At 54.0% G+C, this 24,862-nt stretch overlaps 1 protein-coding gene across 1 annotated transcript in view; it reads right to left on the bottom strand.

Moving 5' to 3' along the window:
* GLIS1 (GLIS family zinc finger 1) overlaps positions 1–24,862 on the bottom strand; it is a 110,047-nt gene that overhangs the window by 20,436 nt on the left and 64,749 nt on the right. The window contains exon 4 of the mRNA XM_061186571.1: positions 2,474–2,635. Within this exon, the coding sequence (XP_061042554.1) occupies positions 2,474–2,635 (162 nt within the window). The remainder of the gene's footprint in view (positions 1–2,473; positions 2,636–24,862) is intronic.

The raw sequence follows: 24,862 nt of genomic DNA, 5'->3' as shown, positions 1-24,862 counted from the left end.
ATGGAGTGCCTGGGACATGGCAGGATTTAGTCAGCATTCAGTCAGTGAGTCATAGGTCAGGAAAGGAGGGACTCAAGTTTGCTGTGCAGATCCTGTGTCTGGGCTCCACATCTGTCACCTCAGTTGATCCCCCATCCCTCTCATGTGAGGTAGGTGTTTGAGGAAACTGAGGCCAGAGAGGATGGGTGGCGGTCCTTGGACCTCTGGGACCAGGTGGAGGGCCAGGATTAGAACCCAGGCTGGTTCTCTCCAGTCTGTCCCGCTGCTTTCCTGCCCACGGAGAGAATCCCATGTTCTCTGGTGTCAGAGGGGAGCTGGGGACACGACTGGGTCCTCTCTGGAAAACAAGGCCCAGCCTACATGGGGCTGACCCAATGGGCCTGAGCCTTGGGTGCTGGGAAAGCAAACTAGCCACAGGGGGTCCGCCTGCATGTCTCCATGGGGCTGGAGTACGCGGGGGCTGCGCTTGGTGGCTGCACCTCCCGGGCTTGACCAGGACCTTCTGGGGAGATGCAGGCCTGAGACAACCCTGCGGGCTCATTCTGGGCCTGACCCAACCCAGCCCTCAGAGCTCTGTTCACACACCAAGTTGGGGCCAGAGGCGTGTTGCTTTGGGGCTGGGTCCAGGAAGTGCAGTAAGGGGAAGGGAGGAAGGGGGTGAGTCAGGGTAGGTGACCCCGCGATGCTGGAGGGACGTCGCCCGGGGGGAGGGGGGTACAGAGAGGCCTGGTGCTGTTGAGGCTGCCTTGTGGCCTCTGGGAGATGTAACCAGGGTGCTGGGGCACAAGCCATGCCTCTCAGGGCCAGGACAGGTGCCAAGGGCCCCAAGGGCTGGGCATGTGAGGAGGCAACGAAGGCAGAGGGATTTGTTAGCATACCTCCTCACTTCATGTCCCCAACCCCCGTGACAGTGAGCCTGAGAGGGGAGGGGTGGGGACAGCGGTCGGGCTCAGGTTGGGGGGGAGAGCTCTCCCTTCCCACCCTCTCCCCTCGGCTCTTCTCCCCTTTTCCAGCAAGGGGCACCGGACTTGGGGTCAGGCAGATTGGGTGGCATCCCAGCTCCGCCACTTACCATCTGTGTGACAGTCAATGACTTCATCTCTGACTTTGTTTCTTTGTTTGCAAGATGGGGATAGGCCCCTACACCTTGTGGTTTGTCACTAGGATTAAACTGGGGGACAGTGTGTGTGATATTAGGGGAGAGGGGAGATGTGTAGAACATTCTGCCCAGGGCCTGGCCTGGCCCCAAAACCTGACTTCTCTGTTATTTTCTGCTACCCACTTCCCCCATCTTTTTTGGGTCTTGGTTTTCCCGGCTATAAAACCCCAGAGAGCCTCTAGCTCTGACCTCTATTGTTATGTGGCTTCCAACTTACCCTGGAGGGGCCAGTCGCCCTCCTGGGCCTCTGTTTTCTCATCTGTATGTCTGTATACTGGACAGGCTGGGCTGGACGGCCACTCAGGTCTCCCAGTCCCCGACCAGCAGAGTTCCCCAAACATTTGCACAAAATGCAGAGACACAGGCCAGTGGCCCAGACGTGGAATCTGGCTACGGACCCGTCTCCTGCTGCACATGGGGGCTGGGGGCCTCCCAGGCCGGGTGCTTCCCATCACATAGGCCCTATGAGACTGGGGTGAGGCCCAGTTCTGAGTCAGCTCTGCCACCTTCCAGCTGAGTAGTGAAATGCCCAGACCCCCGCTTCCCTCATCTGTCAAATGGGCTAGTGACCCCCTGACTGGCAGGGTCACTGTGAGATCGTGGGAGACGATGTCCTAGAAAGTGCTCTGCTAACCGCTGAGGTCTGTATGCACAGGAGAGAATGCTTGGACCAATGTCGTGATGGAGCTGCAGGTTATCACACTGGCACAAACAAGAGAAAGGAGGTGGACACATGGGCATCTGGGGCCCAGGCCACTATTCTAGGGGCCTGGAGTCTTGGGCCCTGCTCACCTCAACTCCTCACCCACTGTGCCCAGGAGATACAGAATGGCCCTGGAGAGCCTCTGGCCTGTCTCCATGGAGGGAGTGGGTGGGAAGAGCAGGGAGGACCTGCTCTGGGGGTGACTGACAGGACTGGGGATAGGATGCAGGATGTGAGCCCACCCTCTCAGTGCGGCCCACACTAGTGCCTGGGCCGGTACCCCTGGGCTAAAGCAGTGGTTCTCAACTAGGAGAGAGTTTAATTCCTCCTCCCTGGGATTTTTGGCAATGTTGAAGGACATTTTTGGTTGTCATAACTGGGGAGTAGGAGATCGCTCCTGTCTAATGGATAGAGGCCAGGGATATTGCTAAACATCCTATAATGACAGTACTTCCCTCTCCCCCCAAAGAATCGTCCTGCTCAAAATGTCAACAGGGCTCAAGGATGAAGGCAGGGTTTCTGCCTGGAGCCGCCTGCTGCCCTGCATTAGGCAAGTGGGGGCAGAGTGCGCGTCCTCCAACCCCACCCTTGGCCTCTGCCCTCGGGCCTACCGTGTCGAGGTGGGTGCGCTGGTGCTTGGCGCGGTCACTGGAGTTGCTGAAGGCCTTCTGACAGCCCGGGTGCTGGCACAGGTATGGCTTCTCGCCCGTGTGGCTCCGCAGGTGGATCTTGAGGTTCTCCAGCCTCGAGAAGGCCTTGCTGCAGCCCTCAAACTGCAGGAAAGGCTGGTGAGGGGTGCTCTGCAGCCCCCGGGAGGCCCACCGCCCAGCCTGGAAGTGGGCCTCAGCATCCTCTGCCCCCCAACCCCCTGACCCTGCCCGAGGCCTCCAGCTGCCCCAGTTCAGCTCCCCATGAAGTGCTCAGGACCCAAACTCTATCTGGGAAGCCCTGGTGGGTCCAGAAAAAAATACACCCCTGACTTACAAATGGCCACTAGGGCTTGAGAAAAAAGTGGTCTTTCCAACTCTGGATCTGGACAGGTTTGCCCTCCATCGGCATCTGGAAATGATGTGCTGCTCTAATGGCAGCACTGTCCTGAATGGACAGGATGTAGGTACACATCTATTGCAGACAGCCCTGGCTTTGGAACCCAAGGCCTGGATGTAAGTCGGGCTCTGTCCCAGTGAGGCTTTGGGCAGTGCCCTTGACCTCCCTGTGCCTTATTTTCTTGCCTACAAACTAAGACTGTGTGGCCACCACTCCGGGCTGATATGAAGGTCCCAAGGGGTAGGACACTGACTGTCAAAGGGCTTTGCCCACCTGGAACACAGCATCAATGCTGACTGCTGTCAGAACAATGACCACATTTGTAAACTCAGTGTCTCTGATTTATCATTTGGCCGTTTATCTGTTTAACATCCACCAAGTATGCACTAGGCCCCATGCCAGGCAGTGGGCATTCAGTAGGTACAGCACAGACATGTGATGCCCCTGGTCAGGGTGGGGATGAGCAGAGAGCAACAAATACAGTGCCGATCCCAGCAGCCTCTGCCCAGCTCCCATCTCTCTCCCCAGAATCCTCTAACTTCAAACGCCTCCCTCCCTACTCTCTACACAGCTACCCCAGGAGCCTCTGGTGTAGGAAAGGGACCCTGTTGCTTCCGCCTGAAGTCCTGCGGGCCTGGCATTCAAACACTCAGCCCAACACACATTCCAGCCCCTCTTGACTCCCCACCAGAGGCTTGAAACAGCAGGGGTCCTCCAGGCAATTTCAAGCCTTTGTTCTAGAAAGGTACTCAGCAAAGAATGTCCTATCTCGTAACAGTGCATCCAACCCCCTTCAGCCTTCAAAATCCTTCAAACACTGCCCGCCGGAGCACGCCCTAGTCCTGGTGTGACTGGCTCCTTCTCCCCACTGTCTGGCCGCCATTCCCACGGTGCTCGCTGTGGGCAGGAGGAGGAGCTACACCGGCCCACCCCTGCTCCATCCATCCAGGTGTGGTGCCGGGTGTTTAACAACATGACAACCGTGAAGTGTGCGGCCTCAATGTCCCCACCTCAGAGACAGAGGCTTCCAGGGGTGATCACAGTGTTGGGACAAGATGCAGGCCACATCTGGGCCAAAGCCCAGGTGGCTACTCTGTGCCCGCTGCCTTCCCAGGGCAGGGGGGCAGGGGGAGGTGACCCTTGAGGAAGAAGAGATCAGGGGAGGCCGGGTTTCCTCTCATGAGCCATTGGTTCCATCCCTCAGGCCAGGGCAGACGTCAGAACAAGAACCCAGAGACAACCGTCTGGGGCGGGCTCTCCTGGAGCCTCTCCCTTGAAGACCCGGCCACAACTGTGGGCCATGCTCTGCTGGGGCTGGTCCCAGGCAAGCTTCCTGCAGCTGGGTTTTAGAAGCTGTTCTGCTTCCTATTTCCAGATGTTATGCCTCTTCCGTGCATCGAAACCAGAAGGAAATCCTGTGTGGGGAGTAAACAGGCCACAAGCCACGCCCCCTTGCTCTCCTGCAAGGCCGGTGCCAGGTTCGCCCACAGTGAGGTGGGGCAGCGGCTGAGGAGCAGGCTGCCTCTCGGCTCCCAGCCGGTCCCTCTGTTCCTCTCTGGCCCGAGCCGGGAAGGTGGACATCTGGGGCGGAGGGGCAATAACCCCTCACGTGCCGCGTGCCGCTCCTGATTTTGGAGGGTCCGCCCGACTCTGGAGATCCGTATATCATCTCCCCACACCCAGTCTGTGCGCCTATCTGGCCAGCCGTCCGTCTCAGCACCATTGCCCCCAACCCCATGCCTTTGTTCGGGCTGTGCCCCTCCTGGGACACCTTCCCTTCCAATTCGCTGACAATTCAATTCAGACACTTTTCACGATCTGCAGCTTGGTGTTCGCGGTCTTCCAACACGGCTGGACGCCTCTCCCATCTGCATACACTCCACACGTTATGCTGTAGCCACACAGGAGTGATCAGACCCCGAACGTGTCGGGAACTTGAATGCCCCCAGGCCTGCTGGAGCTGTTCCCTTGGAATGGAATGCCTTGCTTTCCTTCACTCACTTAGCAGACATCTACTCATGGTGCCCAAGCACCACCTCCTTGGAGAAGCCTCTGCCAACCTCCTGCTCCTCCTCGGTCACACCCTGAGCTGTGTTGAGGTTTTCACTGCACACCCTTTGCCCTTTCTCCATGCCTCCAGGCTAAGGGTTTGGGAGTTCCCTGCGGGCAGGGCTAGCATCTCATTATGGGGCAAAGGGTGAGTTAGAAATGTGATCCAATGGTGGGTAAGAATAGGGGTTCTGGAGCCTAGGGGTGCACACGCCTCCCTCGTGTTCATCAAGGTACCCCACACCTGCGCATGTGCGCTGTGCCCATGCCATGCCTGTGTATGCCCAGCTCGTCCTGCCCACACCTACCCCACTGGAACTTCCCAGAGCTGAGTCCCAGGCTGGCCAGGGCACCATGATGGGGGACCCATCCCTCAAGGTAGAACCAGAGGTAGCAGCAGGTGGGGTAGCAACTGCCCCATCAGGACAGGTCTGGGACGAGGATGTTGCAGGTACACCTGGCAGAGCAACGCCCCCATCAGAGCCAGCATCCCAGGCATGCCAGGGCCTTGAGGGGAGATGGGCTCTGCCTGCAGCTGCTTGCCAAGGTCCCCGCGACCCTCCCCCTTTAACAACCCCAGAGATGGGCTAACAGAGGCAGGGAGAAGAGGACGGAATGCTCGTGGGTTCAGCACCTGTGCACTCACTCTGCTAGGCCTGGTAATGTCCCTAGCGTGATCGAGTACCCTCTCCACAGCCCTCGGGGCAAATATCTCTCCCACTGTCAGGAGCCGAGGCTCGGGGGAATCAGCACAACAGTTACAGACATGGACCCTGGTGTGGGACGACCACGGCTTGTGTCTTGACTGCTCCATTTGTGAGTGATCCGAAGTGAGTCCCTTCAGTTCTTTGAGGCTGTTTCCTCATCGTAAAACTGGGTGAGTTCTACCAACCTCAGAGGGTGGCTGTGAGGACTGCACAGTAAGTGCTTATCTTGGAACCAGGTTCTTGCTCAATACCGTCATTGTAGCTATTATTTAGGATCACAGAGCAGGTAAGTAGTGGAGTGGCATTCTGCCTGGGGTGGCAACTCCCGGGGCCTGCTGGCCCTCTGCAGAGTTGGAAGGGTGCGTATGTGTGTGTGTGTGTGTGACGTCCCGCTGGGCATGGTGGGCTCTCAAGTCCCCCCAAAGTCCTGTTTCCACTTCTCACTCCTTAACCCCTCACCTCACTCCCCATCTTCCTCCTCCAGCCTGACATCCAGACTTACCTTCTCAACACACCCTGGGCTTTCCAGCCCGTGGGCTCAGGCATATCAAAGGGGTGTCAGCCTGCTCCTGGGGCCTGGAGCAGGCTGGAGACTGGGCAACAGTCTGGAGGGGCAGGTGCCCCAGCACCTCCTGTGATGGGGAGTTATCCCAGTGCTGTCCTGGCTCCACCTCCAAGGAACAGGTGCCCTGGACAGGTCTGCTCCCCCACCAAGCCCCCCATCTGTACCCTGGGGAGCCAGGACCTGGCAGGGCTCACACAGTGGTGGAAGGGCCTGGTCTGGAATCCTAGAGCTGGGGCACCTGAGTTTCTCATGAGTCCTTCTCTGCTGCCTTACAGCTGGCAGCATCATCAGACAGCCCCCAAGACCCCTCCAGCTCTAATGCTTTATGAGTCTATTTTTAAATTGTAAATCTAACCAGGTCACCCCTGCTCAGGACCCTCCAGGGCTCGTTGTGCCTTCTGACATCCGGTCAACCCCCTCAGCCTGGCATTCAATGCCCTCCACGGTCTGGTGTGTCAGAGCCTGGGGTGAAGCGTTCAAACTTGGAAAGCAGACGGCTCTGTAATCTTGGCAAGTCAGTGCCCTCTCTGTGGCTCAGTTTCTTTCTCTGTAAAATGAAGATGCGAGGAAGCAGCTCACAGAGTTGTGGCAGTGGGGCAATGTCCATATCTGCATGTCACGCAGGACATCAATGTTGTCACTGTTATCATGGTGGTGATGGTGGTGTCTTGCCCTGAGGGAGGACACCCCTGTGGGGCAGGTTTTACTGACCCCAGAAGTAAAGAACAGGAGGCCCTGGTTGATGTGTTTGCCATTGATGGGTGTGGCCCTAAAACTCTTTCCACGCCAAGCCCGTGGAGTACCCTTTGGGCACCTCCAAAGAGAGTGAGGCTGCCTTTTGGGATGGGAATGGCTTGAAGGGGTCCCATGCACTGACTGTGTGGGGTCTGGGGGGGCAGCAGGGAGAGGTGCCCCACCACTGCTGTGTCATGGGGGTACAGATGCTGCCAGAATGGAAACATGGGTCTTATTGGAACAGAAATGGAGTCAAGGGGCACATCCAGGCTTTGGGTCTCAGTTTGCTTGAGGGGGATGGAGGATGGGCCTTAAGGCAATGCTATGGTGACCCAAGGGTGTAATGATGCTTCTGCAGGGTCTGCACCCCACGGGGTACATGCTAGGGTGGGGCCTTCCTGACATTCCTCCCCCAACACTCCAGTCTCCTGAGGTTCTAGGGCAGATTTTGCCCTGGACAGGCCCCTCCTCTCTGTTGTCCATGTCCAGGTGTACAGCCTGCAGAGCACACCTCCTGGAACAGCCCTGCTCCCACTGCAAGGGGGCAAGGAGGTGTCATTGCCCCCACTGTGCCAGAGGGCACCAATCCTGGGCTCGGCTGCAGTCAGAACTGCCGTCTCTTCTAGAAAGAAGTGACCCATCCATCTTCAACACAAGGTAGCAATGTCAGACAAACCCTACAGCTCTGAAAGTCACTCGTGTGCCCCATGTGTGGAGTCTTGGGATCAAAACATCCCCAAACTCACCTGCTCCAGAATGAATCACCACCCCATGGGTTTGAATGAAGGGACCCTCAGAAACTCCCATTTCTACTTCTAGATCTCCTTCCCTTCCTCCCCTTCATTCTGGCTCAGCAGATTCTTAGCTGTTTCCAGAATATACACCACCCCTCCAAGTCTGCCTATGCCCTCCACTCTGTTTGTCCACAGAAACTGCCCTGTGCGACCATTCACATGGCCCAGCCAATGGTGCAGCACAGGGCTATTCACTTGGGGAACTCTGGTGCCACTTCTGCCGGTTGGACTCCCCGGCCACTGACCTCCCACCTTCCACCTGGACGCTTGAGCCAGAAACCTGTTCCCTCCTCCCTGGCCCCTGCATCCAACCATCTGCTAAGCCAGGGAAATGCCACCTCTTAAACATCTTTCACATCCGTCCACTACTCTGGTCCACACCCCAGCACTGCTCACCAAGGTGACTGTACCAGCCATTCTGCCTCCACCCTCCCCTCCCAATTCATTCCCACATGATATCCAGTATCTAGAACAAAGACGGAAGCTTATAGGCGTGTCTGAGCCCCCTTTCCCCGCTCACACCCTGCATGGCTCCCCAGTGCCTCGGCAAGTACAAACCCTCACCCCAGCATTCTGGCTGGTGCGACCTGGCCCTGGTAACGGCTTGGTGACGTCTGCCCCCTCCACGCCTCCACCACTGCGTTTCAGCATCAAATTGGCCTGGGTTCAAATCCACTCTTCCGAACTGGATGACCTGGGCAAGTTCATTTTCACTTGTCAGAGCTCAGGTGCCTTATGTGTAAATGGGGGCATCCACTTGGGCACACCTGGGCACACGGTGGGTGGGTGCTCTCTGTGAACCACAGGGTATATGCAGCATCCTGTGGCCAGAGCCCTGATGCCAACTGTGTGCACCCAGAGGATTACCCAGGCACCTCTTATTCGGGATGAATTTGCAACACATCAGTTCACATAACCAAACACAACAGATTTATCTGGCCAGAAGCCAAGGCTCACATGCCATGGGCAACAGAGAGGGTCACTACTGTGGGTAAGGCGTACACGAAGAGGGGAGAAGGAAGAGAAGAGATATCTAACAGTCTAGAAAAATGTAAGAGTGAGTGCTAGGTTTTTCTTATTTACTTAGAAGGCATAAACATTAAAATATGTACTAAGATGAAACTGGGGTGAATTCAGAATGACCTTAGTGACTGGGTGACACCCTCTCAGTCACCTATCAGGAGCCGGGAACCATATGTGTTTTGCGTGGTGCTTCGTTTAATTGTGACAACATGCTCTTCTGGTGAGGCTCCTTTCTAGCGCCACTCTGCAGATGAGGAAACTGAGGCTCAGAAAAGTGACATCACTGGCCCTAAGTGATGTCACACAGCCTGTAAGTGGCAGAGCTGGGACTGGATCTGAGGTCTGGCTGATGTGCAAGTCTGTATATATGTGTCCCTAACTGCTCTGGCTACCGCCTCAGGGACCCCTACAGAAAGCACCAAAAACAGGCTGGTACTCGGGAGCTATGACCGTGATTTCCAACTGGGCTCACATCCCGGGTTCCTTTCCCAGGCAAAATCAGGCCCAGCCCTGGATGCAGAGCTGATGCTGGGCAAAGGGAACGCCCTCCTTCCTCCCGGTGCCTCCGAGAGGAGAGGCCACCACACAAAGAGGAAAGCCGAGGCGACACAGCAGAGAAGGGCGAGCCCGGCTGAGGCACAGAGTCTTGAAAGGCCCAGTTCCCACATGTGGGGCGTGTTACAAAAGAAGATTCAAATAACGGGGGAAAATACCCCGGGAACCATGAAGCCCTAGACCATCTGGAGTTTTATAGTAACAGGCAGGGGAAAATCAGAACCTAATTGAAAAAAGTCCACTGCAATCCATTACCGCTGCATGCAGCTCACAGAACCAAGGGCAGGAGATGAAAGACTGAGAGGAGCCGTCCCGGGAGCTGGGGAGGGGACTCCCTCTTCCCTTCCAGACCAAGCCCAAGGACCCTTCAAACTCTGGCTGGGGGAAGGAGAGGGCACTGGGTCTGGCGTCCGAATCTGCAGGACTGGGCTCACCCCACTCAGCAAGCTGCCGTCTCCGAGCCTTTCTCGCACCTGTGAAAGGGCAGAGCGAGTTCATTCAGGGCAGCCCCGGCACGGAGCCAGCTCAGTGAGAGAACGGGCATGCCTGTTCTCTCCCTCTGGGCCCTGGGGGATGATCAAGGGCCCTGTGTCACATGTGAGGTGTGGGACATTGTGCCACAGGCCGAAGGCCGCGAGGTCTCGCAGACAGAAGTTTGTGCCAGGGCCTCGCCACCGACCGCCACGAGCTTGGGCAAGTCATGTCCCACCTCTGCCCTCATTTTTCTCCTCTCTAAAATGGGGCCACCACAAACGGCTGCTAGAAGTAGATAAAAGGACATGCCCAGCACGGGACCTGGCACACAGCGGTCCCTGAGGAATGTCAAGTTTCCTCCCTGTGGCTGACATGGGCCAAGGAGGAGGGAGGCCCTTTTCTCATGCTCTGGCTAAGGATCTGGACACAAAGAGCAAGGAGGAGGTTTGGGGGAACAGGGCACACGGGTGGGGGCAGGAGAGGAAATGCCTCCAGTTTTGGCCTTTGCCAGTGACTTGCTTCTAAACAAACACATTTCTGGTTTAAGGGTAAAATATATTGGGTTTCAACAGTCTGGCAGGCCATTCGGGGATCAACTTTTCATTTTCGTACAAACTTTTAACCTACTTTACAACAGTGATTTGGATGGGAGAGCTGCACAGTACCAGATCCTTCTCCAAGATGTCAAATAATTCAGTGTTTGGCCAGCTTGAAAGGCCAGCCAGCCGGGAGCTGAGGTCCATGCCTCACCCTGCACCCCGGGAGAGGGATGCTGCTCTGCACTTACTGTCCTCTGAACCTCATGGGTTTTCCACGAGGGTCTTCTCAAGGCCTTGTGCTTCGAGGGTCCTCAGAGGTAGGTGGAGGCAATAAGGGGAGGGACAAATGTGGAGAGTCCTGGGAGGTGAGGCTGGATGGCACTGGCCTGGACTGTGCCCTGTGAAGGCTGTGAGGGTCTGGTCCAGCCTCGGGTACCTAGTGCCGTCTGAGTGAATGAATGAACGGGCAGATGGGGGCAGGAGGGAGACCATGACTGTAACAGCAGCTATCACATTTACTAGGTGGGGGACTGGGCCAAACTCTCCCTAAACATGTCTCCTTAGTCCCATTAACCAGCACGACAGGTCCCCTTGTTACACAGGCGGAAACTGAGGCCCAGGGAGTTTATGTGAGAGAGACCCCGAGCTCATGAGGGATGGAGCCTGGGTTTGCCTCCAGTGCCCTTCTGTGCCTGGGCCCACTCTTGTCCTAGGCAGCCAGGACCGAGGGGCGCCATGAGATCCAAGGCGAGCGTCTCTCAGCTCTCTAGGCCTTCATGACCACCTAGAGAAGCTGGAGGCACACAAAAGGCAGAGATAGACTGGGCTAGGGGGCCACAGGCCTCCTTCCCAGAGCCGGTCAGACTGGGCCTGCGCTTGGGAGGAGATTTCTCAAGCTAGCGAGGTGCGGGCTGGAGATTCCCCAACTCTTCCTCACCAGGACTGCGCTGGAGGCTCTGGGCTGGGCACTTCTCCAGCAGAAAGTCCCTGTCTGGGCAAGAAACAGGTTCCTGTTCCCAGCCAGAGAGAGCCAAGAGGGCTAGGCCACCTTTCCAGGGTATGCAGAGCCCCCCAGAGTAGGAGGTGCACGGGGAGGTTGAGTCTGCTCACCAGTAGACAGGTGGGATCCAGGGGGCTCCCTGTGCTGGCACATGGCTTGAGGTGTGGAGAGAGGCTCGGCTAGGGGCTAGGGCCCAGCAGAAGTCAGACTGCGCAGAATGGCTGACACATCCACACACACATAGCAAGCCACCAGCCGCAGACCCACAAATGCAGACACACACACACTCTGACACCTCTTCTGCCAACCAAGCCACACATCAAAGACACAGAACCCCAGGACACCAACACACAGTGCGCGTGCACACACACACACGCACACACACACACAATCATGACTCATGCCACACACACAGGCCAGCACACACACACACACACTCATACATATACCCAAGGACACCCAAGCCCAGACCCCACCACAGGCACAAACATACAAACTCTGCAGACTCTAGATGCACTGACACACAGCCCCACGTACAGCACAGCAGAAACTGGCTCACGTATCAGAACACAGATGGCCTCATGGTGGTCTGTGTGTGCACAGGGAGAGACACCCAGAGACAAAATCCAGCAAAGGCTTCCTCCAAGAGGCCAGTGGATAAAGACATGTCCTCACACCAACATCTCCACACCCAACACAGCCAGACCCATGGACAGTCACGCTCCCACACGCCTCTCCATGGCTCCAGGCTGCCCAGGAGAGGAGGCTGCAGGTGGGAAGAGCCAGCTGAGCCCGCGGTACCTCCTGATTTTCCCACGGCAGCTGGACCGGCTTGGCTTTGGGGAGGGAACATGTGGCCGTAGAGAACTCCAAGACAGGGCCGCAGGCCACCCTTTGGTCCCACTGACCTCTAGCCCAGTGCCCACTCCCCCTTCCTAAGCTCCAGCCGCAGGCCTTTGCCCATGCAGTGTCCTCCGCCTGTCCATTCCTCCCTGCTCTTCTGGGCTTGGCTCAAGCCTCAGCCCTCCCCTCCTCCTGTGCCAGGCCTTCCCTAATAGCCCCTGTTCCCACCCTGCCCTGAGCGCCCGGACACCACCCTGATGCACTGAGGCCAGGACGGCCTGTCTCTCACTGCTTGTCCTCTCTGCAGACGCCGCATACCCCCTGGGCCTTGCCAGATGCTGCCCGGCCTCTAGAGCTCACCCCCAAGAGGGGAGGCAGGCACAGGTGGGAAAGCCACACGGCAGCCCATTCCATCTCCACAGCCAACTGAGAAGCAGGAGCACCTGGCCCATTTGCTGAGGAGACACCTTTCCAGGTGCATCAACATCTGATCCTAAGATCTGGGGGTAAGGCAGGTGAGCGCTGCTCCAGGAGGAGGAGGGGTGGGACCGTAATGAATGAAAGGGTTCTCTCCAGCCTCAACCCTCCCCCAAATAAGCCTGCGCCCACAGCCTGGGGCTCAGGTCCAATTCCTCCTCTTCCTGGCCCCTGCGAACCTCAGTGTGCTCCCTGCAAAGGGGGTGACACTCCTGGCCTCAGGAGCCTATTATGGACATCAGGGTGTGGCCTTGGTACTGGGCACAGGACAGGTGCTCAGTCCTCTTTTCGGCTCCTCTTCCGAATTCCAAGAAGAAACAACAGAGGATGGGTCCATGAAGTGAAAAACATTAGGGTCTGAAGACCTGATTCCAGCCCTGGCTCTGTCACAGGTTACTGTGTGACCTTAAACCAGTCACCTGCCATCCTTGGGCTTAATTACCCGGGGCCGCCTGCCCAGGATTGGCGAGGGCACAGGTGGCGGCTGCATGAATTAAGCCCTGTATAACCCGCAGCACCCTGGGGCTGCCCGGGGAGAAAGGAGATCCAAGACATTCCACCCATCACCTGAAAGAAAACCTCATGTCGCGTCAGTGCGAATCATGACAAATGTACACGTGCGAAGTTCCCTTCTGAGGTCATGGTTGGGTGGGAGCAACCTGCCCCGTGTGCATCTGGGGCTCAGTTCCCACCAGGAATGTCCCGTGAGGCTCTGGGACCCTTGGGAGGGGGCAGGGGCAGGGCTGGGCCAGACAGCTGGTGTGTGTAGCTCTGGGGTAGCAGGGGCCTGTGGAGGTCGTAGTGAGGGTGTGGGGAGCCACAGAGGGCTGTGCTCAGTCAGGGGGAGCCCTACTGGAGAGGACATGAGTGACCCATTCCCAGGTGCTCAGGAACAGAGTCGGGTGACTGCATGTTCACCAGGGCTGCTTGGAGGGTGCAAGATGGTTCCTAAGTTACCTTCGGGGATATCCAATGGCTCTAAATTGGGTTGGATCTGACACCTGGGGCCCAGTGGGATAAACAGGCCAGGCTGACCTGCCTCAGCATTGTCACCACTCTCCCACCCGCCACAGATCCTCTGGGAGGCCCTGTGATGGCAACTTAGGGCCACACACTGAAGAGGGTCACGTGGCTCCACATTGCTCGCTGCTGCCACTGACTGAACCCAGTGCCTGGACTCACTAATAATCGTGGATGGAAGGAACGATGACAGCCCAGCTTTCAAACTCGAGCTAATGAAGGAAGGTCAATTGCCATTAGGAACCAAGTACACAAACAACAACAACAACAACACAACAAATGAAATCCAACCTACGGAAGGACGAGAAGCTGGGAAGAGACAGGGCAGACCTTTCCAGTGACCAAGTGCCTCAGTCTTCAGGACACCTCTCTTCCCCGGTCTAACCAGTATCACGGCAACCCCGCCAGAGGCAGGACTGAGGGTCACAGGCTCACTCTGGGTCTTCTCGGCGGTTGGGAGCCACTGCTCATGCCTCCCAACCCACAACTGGCCCACTGTGCAAGAGACATCCAGCTGTGAGCTGTGCACCTGGCTGGTTCAGCCACAGAGGACTCCCCTGGGCCAGGTGTCCTGGGAACGTCCCTTTCCCTGCTAGGCCTCAGTTCTCATCTGTCAAATGGGTATGTAGTAATAGCATTGTGCCTCCACCCAAGTGCTTCCGGAGGAGATAAGTTGGCAGAAAGCAGAGCAGATAGGAGTGAACTCGTGGCTTTTGGGTTTCAAAATCTCAGGTCTCGAGGCCGAATGGAAAAAACTCTGGAGACAGAGATGAGTCACGCACGGTAAATATTTCAAACGATTTTCTGCCATAAACCCATCTGAGAGTGCCCAGCACAGGCCTGGCACACAGTGAGCTTGTGTGAGAATATCTGTTAATGAATGAAAGAAGCAAGCAACAAACATACGAACCTTGAGGGACGTGTGGAGCAGGGCAGGGAGCCCCCCAAATTAGTGGAGCCCAGGAGAAGCCTAGGCGGGAGGAAGAGCAAAGCTTCCTGTGTTCCCACCCCTGGAAAATGTCTGGCTGGGAAAGGGACGCTGGAGGGAAAGCAAGACACGGGGAGATGGCAGGGCTCCCTCAAAGTGGGGAGGCTCAGAGCTCTGCCCTTTCACCCTGGGGCCAGGCTCTGGTGTGCTGATAGCACCCCCAGTTAGGCTTGTGGGACCTGAAGCAGGGCTCCCCCCAGGCGGGGCCGAGGCCCCCTGCGGGCAGGACTCTGGATCTCTCAGGAGGTCCTACACCCAGATGTTGAGTCCAAGCTGGCCCCAGGGCAGCCTTTCAGATGGATGGGAGACCGGTGGGCTCTGGCCAAAGACGAGGTGGGATGCTGGACGGCTCAGAAGATGCCAGAGTGAGAAATGACTCTGAGGACCCCTCGGTTCAGTGCAAGCCCCCCCCACCCACAGAACTGGCACAGGGGTTTGTGAACTGCCTGAGATTTGCTACCCAGCTACGGGGACTCAGAACAGGATGGGAGTTCAAGGAAGACTTTCAAGTTACATTTCTTTCCTCTCACACTCAAGTCTGTGGACTTCAGGTTCAGACCTGACATAAATAAAATAGAGACCATTGTCTGCCCTGTCACGAGGATGTGGAAAAGGCAGAAGGGAGGAAAACTGCTCCTGAGGTGTGCACCTCTGAGTCGGCCTGTGCGGCCCCCTTTCTGTGCACCGCCGTCTGTGCTCTTCAGGGCACCCTGGACAGAAGGTGCTCTATCACCCTCTTTCCCAGAGAGCCTGTGCTCAGGGCGCCCAGGGGTTAAGAGCAGCAGCCGGACTGAACCCAAGGCTGTCTGATGCCAAAGCCCTGTCCCTGTTCTCACATCGCATTCAACAAAAAGCAGACGGGTCTGCAGATTTAGGAAACATTAGGCCACGGGCAAGAAATGACTAGAAACAAAAAATTAAATGTTTCACGTCACCAGAAAATAACAATACTAGTGATAATAGCCACCACACTGTTTTTCAGATCCCCTGAGAGTGTTTATTTCCCTTAAAACACAAATTCTCCAGATGTTCAGTCCAACACAGGTTGGAAAGCGCTGGAAGGGTCTGGGAGAGGCATCCCACCCCTCACCTGCGCCTGGTGTCTCAGGGGTCTGAAAAGGAAGCATGCCTTCTGCTGGGCCAGGGAAGCTGTCCGACTCTCGTGGGAACCCTCCATCCCTCGAGCAAGGGAGAATCACCCTGTGGTCACCACACAAAAGAACGACCAAGTAAACTGAAAAAAATTACAACCATATGATAAAGCAGGAAGGGGTCCTTAAGGAGGGACACACTGCGAGGCACTTCTCTGAGAACCGAGAGGGTGGCAGGAGGGGCGTCCTGGGGAGCAGGGCCCCGCCCAGATGGCTGGCTGCACAGCCTGACTCAGGGGGACACCTGGAACTCATTAGCATTATGTCAGGAATAATGTAAAATTAAAACATTTAGCTTTGGATTCTAAAATTAAGGAGGACAAAAAGAGAAGGATGCCATTGTGCTGAGCCACTCAGCTATGACTTGGGCACCAATAATTTACAGAAAATAAAAAATCACTGCCTTGTACTGGGGCCCAGCCGGGGCACCCTGCTAGCGGGGGCTGAGGACAGAGAGCGGAGTCTCCAGCTCCGTCCTGGGGGAATCAAGTTGGGAGCCTGGGTGGGGCCCAGGTGAGGTCTTCCGACCACTCAATCCCTCTGGCAGTGCCAGTTATATGCCAATCCTGCCACTCTCCTCACCGTCTCCACCCTGGCCACTGCCCCCAAATCCATCATCTGTCCTGCAGCCAGAGAGACTCCTAAATGGCAACCTGCCCCCAACATTGCTCAGAACGGCTCCCTACTGCCTTCAGGATACAACCCAAGGCCCTCAGCCTGGCATTTCCAGCTTCTCACCATCTGAATCTGCAGGCCTTCCAGCGGTGGCTGGCTCCCCAAGCTCCCTCCTCCCTCTCTAGTCTCCACTTACACTGACTACTTGGGCTCTTGGACCTTTATACCTCTGTGCTCTCGCAGATGCTGTTCCCTCAGCCTGGAATTCCCTCACACACCAGGGCTCAGCGCCAATGGTGGCTCCTCTGCAGAGGCTCTGGGCTCTGGGGGCAGGTCCTGGGCCAGACTCCTCTCTGGGTCCTCCTAGGCTCATGGGTAACAGCAAGGTGGCTGGGCTGGGCTGCGTGGGGACCTGAGACTCACACAATGTCAGGACTGGCCGGCCCTCGGAGGCCCCTGTGTTATAGGCGGGGACACCACGACAGCCCAGAGAGGGCATGGCTACCCCTGCCCCCAGCTTTGGCCCCCCTGGATTCTCAGGGCATGCTCATTCTGGGTTAAAGAGTGCTCTGAAGTCATCCAGGCTGAAGTTCAAATCCCAAAACTCCCCTTCCACTCTATGAGTGGCACAAATCACCTAATCTCTCTGGGGTTCAGCATCTTTGTTGGCATTGCAAGGATGGAAATGATGGTATAGTGTTACCCACTCCCAGGGCTGTGGAGAATCGGCACCAGGCTCTGCTCTATCACCACCAGTCACCGCCAGTGACTCCCTGTGCAGACAGAGAAACTGAGGTCCAAGGCTACAGAGGACAGGGAATCAATGACAGGATGGAGACGAAGGCTTCCGGCTCTGGAAAGGTAGTCTGGGCAGAGTTCACAAAGCCTGACTTGTCCAGTGGCACAAGAGAGCAGACAAGTCATTCATTCATTTCCTCACTCATTCATTCACTCAGCTAAGTGCACATGGCTAGGTGTCCAAAATACACTGCAGTGAAGAAAGCAAATTACCAAACAACATATCTAGTATGACTCCTGTAAAGAGTATAATTATCATATACACAGAGAAGTCTAGAAAAATACTCCAAAATGTTAAACAGTGGTTATTTCTGAGTACTATAGCTAGAGGTAACTTTTCCTTTTTTCTTTATACTTTACTCTCTACTTTCTACCTCTTGATACATTATACTTTTGCTTTATACTTTATACTACTCTGTTTTGTTGACGTTTAAAAAAAAATTCACAGTGGCCAGTGTGATACTTTCATAGACAGATCTAGGTTGCAGAAGAACTAGACTTCCTTCTTAATTCTGCACGTGGCTTTGGGTGAGTTGTCCTGCATAACAGGACCTGGGGATGTTCCCACCCTCGATGTGGAGCCTGAAAGATCTGAGTCAGGTCTGGATCCGACACTTGCCCCTGTCCTATGTGATGTGGGCGAAGGACTTGCCTCTGATCTCAGTTTCCACACAAATACATGGGAACAACATGATGACCTCCAGAGGGGATCTGAGGATCAAGGAAGACATGGATGGTGACCAACTTTCATGGATGGTGACACAGCCCATGACGATGACAGCTGTGTGCCTGCATCAGGGAACCCAGGCCCACCCCATGGGATGCACTGAGGGATGCCTCCTCACAGAGTGACATTGCCAAGCTGTTTCACACGTGGTGACCAGTGACAACTGAGGAGTTTCAGGAGACAGAGCGGCCAGCTTAAGTAAACAGTGGACACAAACAAGCTCACTCCTAGGGCAGAGGACACACAGGCAGGTCCGAGCCACAAGACTGCATGGGGGCGGGCAAGGCTGCATTTCACGCCGCAGCAGCAGCCATGAGCCGCAGAGCGCCGTGGGGAGCAAAGGCTCCTTCAACATCCTTCTCTGCAGCCTCAGCTGAATGTCTGGGGACACGTCTCTGAGCCAGCTAGATGGGCTGTGGGCTTTAGAGCAGGAGGAGCTGGGTTCAAGTCCCAGACCTGCTGCTGACTGGCCCCTGCCCTTAGGCGTGGTACTTAGCCGCTCTTGTCCAGAGCTGTCTTCTGGAAAACAGTTAACATTCCTTCCTTGTAGGTTTATTGTAAGGGCCAAATGAGATAAGAGACTGCATGGGATCTATCATTTCTTACTCCTACAAGTGAATCAGTAATAATAAGTTTAATTTTTTAAATATATTAAATCATATAGAAAAAACCCCTAATACCCATCAAGTGATGAATAGATAAACAAAACTAGTATATCAATACAATTGAATATTATTTGGCCATAAAAAGAAGTAAAACACTGATACATTCTACAATATGGATAAACTTTGAAAACATTATAGTGAGTGAAAGAAGCCAGATACAAAACACCACATATTGTATGATTCCATCTATGTGAAATGCCAGAATAGGCAAATCCATAGAGACAGAAAGTAGATTGGTGGTTGTCAGAGGCTGGGTGGAGGGGAGAATGGGAGTGACTGCTAATAGGTATAGGGTTTCTTTTTGGGATGATGAAAATGTTCTGGAATTAAGATAGTAATAATGGTTTCACAACTTTGTGAATATACTCAAAACACTGTATACCTTAGAAAGATGAATCTTGTGAGTTATATTTCAATAATACTTTAAAACATTAAAAAGAGAGAGGGAGATGGCAGGGCCTTCCACCTCTGGGCGTGGACAGGCCCTCGCCCCAGCACTACTGCATGCCAGGCATGGGTGTCATTCTCCATGCAGCCTGCACTGATGTACCTCTGCTCCCATCACCTGCCACTTCACCTGGCAAAATCCTGCTCATCCTCCAAGTTTCAGATCATATGCCACCTCTTCCAGGGAGCCTTCCTTGATTCCCCTACTGTTAGGGCAAGGCTCCCCTGGGGTCCCACAGCCCTGGTCTTCCCTCAACACAGACCCTAGGACGCAGGATCGTAACTGTCTGCCTCTGGGTCCCTTGCTCCCACCATCAGGGCTGTGACTCAGACATGGAATAGTGCTGGTCCCACCAGCTGGCCTCTCACCCAAGGCCCAGCAGTAGACTGTACTCACAGCAGGGGCTCAGGGCATGTTTGCTTACTGAAACAATCTGCTCAATTGGGGTTAGCCACCTATGTCCCATCCCACCCTGGGTAAGGAGAAAAAGGCTCTTTTTAAAATCACAGGTCTCATTGGAACAGGTGTTAGAATAAGTCTGCCCGTTTTATACTGGGGAGACTGAGGCTGGGGAAGGAGAAGAGACCGGCTCAAGGCTGCCCAGAAAGTCAATGGTGACACCAAGACAGGGAGCCCAGACTCCAGGCTCCCTGACCTTTGGCCTCGGGGCACTCTCCTCCTCACACCCAGAAAAAAGGCAGCAGCTCCAGTTTCAACATGGGCTGAAGGTGGTAACAACAGTGGGTCCTCATCTGTGGCCCCTCCCTCTCCTCCTGCATCCGCAGAGAACTAGCTCTTGACTCCTGGGTCCCGAGCTCTCCTCCACCTTTCACGCTCCTGCCTTTAATGGATGGAAGGTGTTGCTTATCTCTGTAAGGTCCCATTTCTCAGGCCCTAACCCAGGCAGTCCCGCTGACACACGTAGCTCCCAGAACTTCACCACCAGCAAGCCCTCCAGTGGACCCCGCAGGCCCACTCAAACGTATTTGCTAACTGCATGCTACACAATGGGTTTTCATCGTCTTTTGAATGACTGTGCATTTTAGAACACAAGCTCGGTGAACCGGGCTCAGACTGGGTCTGGCAAATTCTATTTGTTGCTTCTCCCTTCATGCGAGCCAAGCCGGGCTGCCGGGGATTACCGGAGAAGAATGACGGTAATTTCTCATTCGAAATATGTTTCATAAAGTCCATTTCCATTTTCCTCAAGGAGCCAGGAACAGCCCAAAGAGGTCCAACTTGAGAGTCTCTTTGTGAGGGAGCCGCAGAGAGGACTTTTGTTTTCTTATAAATCTATGCTTATTGTGTTTTCCATGTTTTCTGCAACAAGCATATAAAAACTTTTACAAATATTTATTTTTAAAAACTCAAGGATAGAATCCTCCTGCTTCTCCGACTTCTCCCTGCTGGCCTCTCATTGCTCCTTTGTACTGGGTTGGTTTCTGCTGAACACGGGCTGAATCTCTCCCCTCCAGCTGCCAAGCTCTAACTGGACCTTGTGTCTGCTGGCTTTACCTTCTCAGCAACTCCACCTTTTAAAGATGACTCCTGTCCAAGGCCGCCCCAGGAGTCCCTGGCTGACCGGGACCTGAATGCAAAAATGCACTTCCTCTTTTCCACTATACCACCTCGCCTCTCTGGGCCTCAGTTAACCATCTATAAAATAAAGGGGAACTTCCCTGGCACTTCCACTACAAGGGGCACAGTTTTGGTCTTGGGTTGGGGAACTAAGATCCTGCATGATGCGTGTTGTGGCCAAAAAATAAAATAAAATAAAGGGGAAGGGACTGAAGATGGTCTCACAGACCCCTTCTGGCTCTGGCATGCCACACCTCGTGTGCACCGCCAGGCACCTGAAGGTGAGGCTCAGAGGTGAGTTCTGAGGGCCTCCCTACTCACACCAACATTGGACTTTGCCCTTTCCAGCAAAAGGCCCTATCTGTGCATGTCTCTAATTGGAGAACCGGGGTCTCTGTGCAGCACTGAGTAGGTGTTTATCTGCCAGACCTGTAGCATGCTGCCATTGGCACTGCCATGTCCATCATGGATGGGGGTGTTGGGGGGGGGACTCACATGGCAGTAAGGGGCAGGGGAGGAGGGCCACACATGATATGTGGACCCCTGCTCTGGGCCACATGCTTACACCTATGACTTCTGCTAATCCTATGACAATGGTGTCACGCTAACGTAATCCCAGCTCAGGGTCCCACCACTTGACCACACTGTCTTTCACTGCGACCACAACTCTGGGCCTGGCTTTTGGGGACAGGCCTGCATGAGTTCAGAAGTTGCTGACCTGCTATGGCAAGATGAGGATTAGATGGCCTCTGCCCTATGAAAGCAGACCAGGAGGAATGCTGAGGGTGGGCCAGGTTCTTTGGGTGATGTCATTCTGTGTGTCTGCTTCCCTGTGGTCTTCCATGAGCCCTTCATAAAGTCTTTTTTTTTTCTTTTCTTTTTTTTTACAGCTCTGTTAAGATGTAATTCACATAACCATAAAATCGATCCATTTGAAGTACACAGTTCAGTGTTTTGAAGTATATTCACAGAGTTGTGCAACTATTACCACAATCAATTTTAGAACATTTTCATCATCCCTAAAAGGAACCCCATACCCATTAGCAGTCATTCCTCCCTCTCTGTAACCCCTGACAACCACTAATCTACTTTCTATCTCTATAGATTTGCCTATTTGGGAAATTTCATGTAACTAGAATCATCCAATATGTGGTCTTTTGTGGCTGGTTTCTTTTGCTTAGCATAATGTTTTCAAGGTTCATTCATGTTGTTGCGTGTATCAGTGCTTCATGCTTTTTGTGGCTAAATAATATTCCATTCTATGGATGCACCACATTTTATTCATCAGTTGATGGATATTTAGGTTGTTTCCACTTTTTAGTTATTGTGGATAATGCTGCTGTGAACATTCATGTACAAAATTTTGTGAAGACCCATGTTTTCATTTATTTTGGGTATATATATCCAGGAGCAGAATTGCTAGATCACATGGTAATTCTATGTTTAATTGTTTGAGGAACTGCCAGACTGTTTTCCAAAGCAGCTGCACCGTTCTACCTTCCCATCCTCACTGTATGAGGGTTCCGATTTGTCCATGTCCTTGTCAACACCCGTTACTGCCCATCTTTTTCATTATAGCCATTCTAGTGGGTGTGAAGTAGTATCTCATTATGGTTCGGATTTGCATTTCCCTGACAGCTAATGATGTTGAGCATCTCTTCATACGGCCATCTGTATATCTTCTTTGGAGAAATATCTATTCAAGCCCTTTGCCCATTTTTTACTTAGGTTATTTATCTTTTTCATTATTGAATTATAAGAGTTCTTAATATATGCTGGGTACAAGCCCCTTATCAGAAAAGTGACTGCAAAAGTAAAGTCATTTTTGAGCTAAAACAACAACAGCTAACATTTACTGAGTGCTTACCATGTGCTGGGCCCTGTTTCAAGTGCTTTACATGCAATAAGTGTTTTAATCCCTACAACAGCTCCACAAGGTAGGTTTTATTGTTGTTGTTGTTATCATCCCCATATTACAGATGAGTAAATAGAGTCACAGAGCAGCACCCTTTTCAAGTCACCCATCTAGGAAGGGGCAAAGCGGAAGTTCTGGGGTACTAAGGGAAAGTCATGGCAAACCCTTGAGCCATGGGACAAACTGGGAAGTGATGCCTCCTTGGACTGATATGGGGCAGAGCAGCCAGGGACCCCTAAAAGGGGACTCAACTCTGGGACAGGAGACAGGGCCACAAGACTGAGCCCACCTCACAAGGTTTTCTGTCTCCTCTGCCAGCCTCAGGGGCTCTGGGTTCAATTTTATTCAGGAAGGATTCAGTTTCCTTCAGCCACGCATGCTCAGATTGGGTGGAGATTGCAGACTGGCTCAGGAACTGACCCACTGCAAATCATGGGTGATGTTTTCAGCCACTAGCACCAGAGGGAGCCCAGCCCATTAACACATTAGCAAGCGAGCTTCCCTGGCCTTTCTCTGCAGTAGGCCTGGGCAGGAAGGAGGTGGTGCCGGTGGAACACAGGGCTCAGAGGGGGAAAGCCTTGCCCCAGGGGTTGGAGGGTTAGATGTGACAGTGGACAGAGCGAACACTGGCTCACATAGAGCCAGGTTCCATTGCTCTTTGACATCTGGGTTCTGGGCGCCCACCCAGGCTAAAGATCAGACAAACTTTGTGCAAGAAGATGGTTAATGAAACATTCTTGTTACCAAATATGAAGAGTGGAAAATTAGGAACAACCTAAATATCCAACAGTGGGCGAAAAGCTGAGTAGACTGCACCACAGTCCTCATGATAGACTACAAGACGGCTATGAAAAACGATCGTGATGACGCACCTGGAATCACGGGAAATTTCTTAGCCCCACTGCTAAATTCATCAACGCTCATTATTGTTAATAATCTTTTCAACAACGCCATTGAGAACTTGACGCACAGAGAAGTGAAGCACCTCATCTGAGATGAGGCCTGGACTGGTCCATAGCTTGGGCCCTTCTCACTCTAAAATCCTGGCAATGAATCTGAAATCACCCCTGTTGAGCACTTACCATGCGCCAGACATTGTGCTAAGCAGCATGTCATACATGGATGGGCTCATGACCAAAGAAAACATTCCACTGTGGTGGTTTGAGTCATCTGTTCTTTTTGGTTTTGCAAAATTTCTAGCAAATGATTATGTCACACTCAGAGAAATTCAGAACACCCGAAACACCCACCTCTTGGGGATGCAAGGAAGCCCTTGGGACGTCACAACGTAGCACTTTGGAAACTGTGGCAGCCCACCTACACTCAGCACCCAAACCCCAGGTCCCCAGGATGGAGGCCTCTCACAGCTGGTGGGAGATGCTCAGGTGGGGAAGGAGGAGCCTCAGGCCACTTCCTCCCTCCCCTCTGGTCCGGTGTCCTCATCTGCCAAACGGGGTAACAACCTCTGCCCTATTGCCTCCCTGAGTGCTGGGAGGAGGCCAGGTCAAGCAGTGATCTACTGCAGGCAGCTCAGAGCCCTGGGGGACCAAGGTGAAGCCTCAGGAAGGGGCTGCTTTTCTCAGGGACCCCATGAGTACCTGAGAGAGTGCTGTTGGCAATACTGCCCCTACTAGGGCCTCTTCCATTTGTGAGCTCTGCAGTCATGCCTGCTCCATCTCTTCCATCCTCTGCCCACAGGATCAAGTCTCCACTCCTGGGCTTGACATTCAGACTCACCATGCCATGGCCCAAGCCTCACTTCCTTCTGCCCTCCCTCCCCCTACACTCCACTCCTTTCCTGGATGCACTGGCTGACCTGCCTCCTGCTCCCTCTGCCTTGAAAGTCCTTGGACACCGTGCTCTTTTCACCACTCCAGGCCCTGCTCAATCTCATTCCCTCCAGGATTCTCCCAGATGCCCCCTCCAGCACCTCACATGGTCCTCAACTTGAGGACGAAGTGGGGGCTACAGGCTCCTGGGTTCAAATCACAGCCTGGGCTGGGCAGGAGACTCATCTCTCCCAGCCAGTGTGAGCCCTACTCCCTCACCCTACACCCGACACACACACACCCCCAATGCACATCCAACATCCTACCACACACCTAAATACACAAACACGAACCCCAGGCCAACACACACGCCCATACCCAATATATATGCATGTACAGCAAACAGATTTTCAAATACACTCCTCCAAACACATGTGTGCCTTGACCACGTGCACACCCAAAACAGTCAACGCCCAATGCAACACCATACACCTGACACACACACACTGAATGTACGA

Source organism: Eubalaena glacialis, chromosome 3 (genome assembly GCF_028564815.1).
Source record: "Eubalaena glacialis isolate mEubGla1 chromosome 3, mEubGla1.1.hap2.+ XY, whole genome shotgun sequence".
NCBI lineage: Eukaryota > Metazoa > Chordata > Mammalia > Artiodactyla > Balaenidae > Eubalaena > Eubalaena glacialis.
The sequence above is the reverse complement of the archived record's forward strand: the minus strand, read 5'-3'. Positions and strand labels throughout refer to the sequence as shown.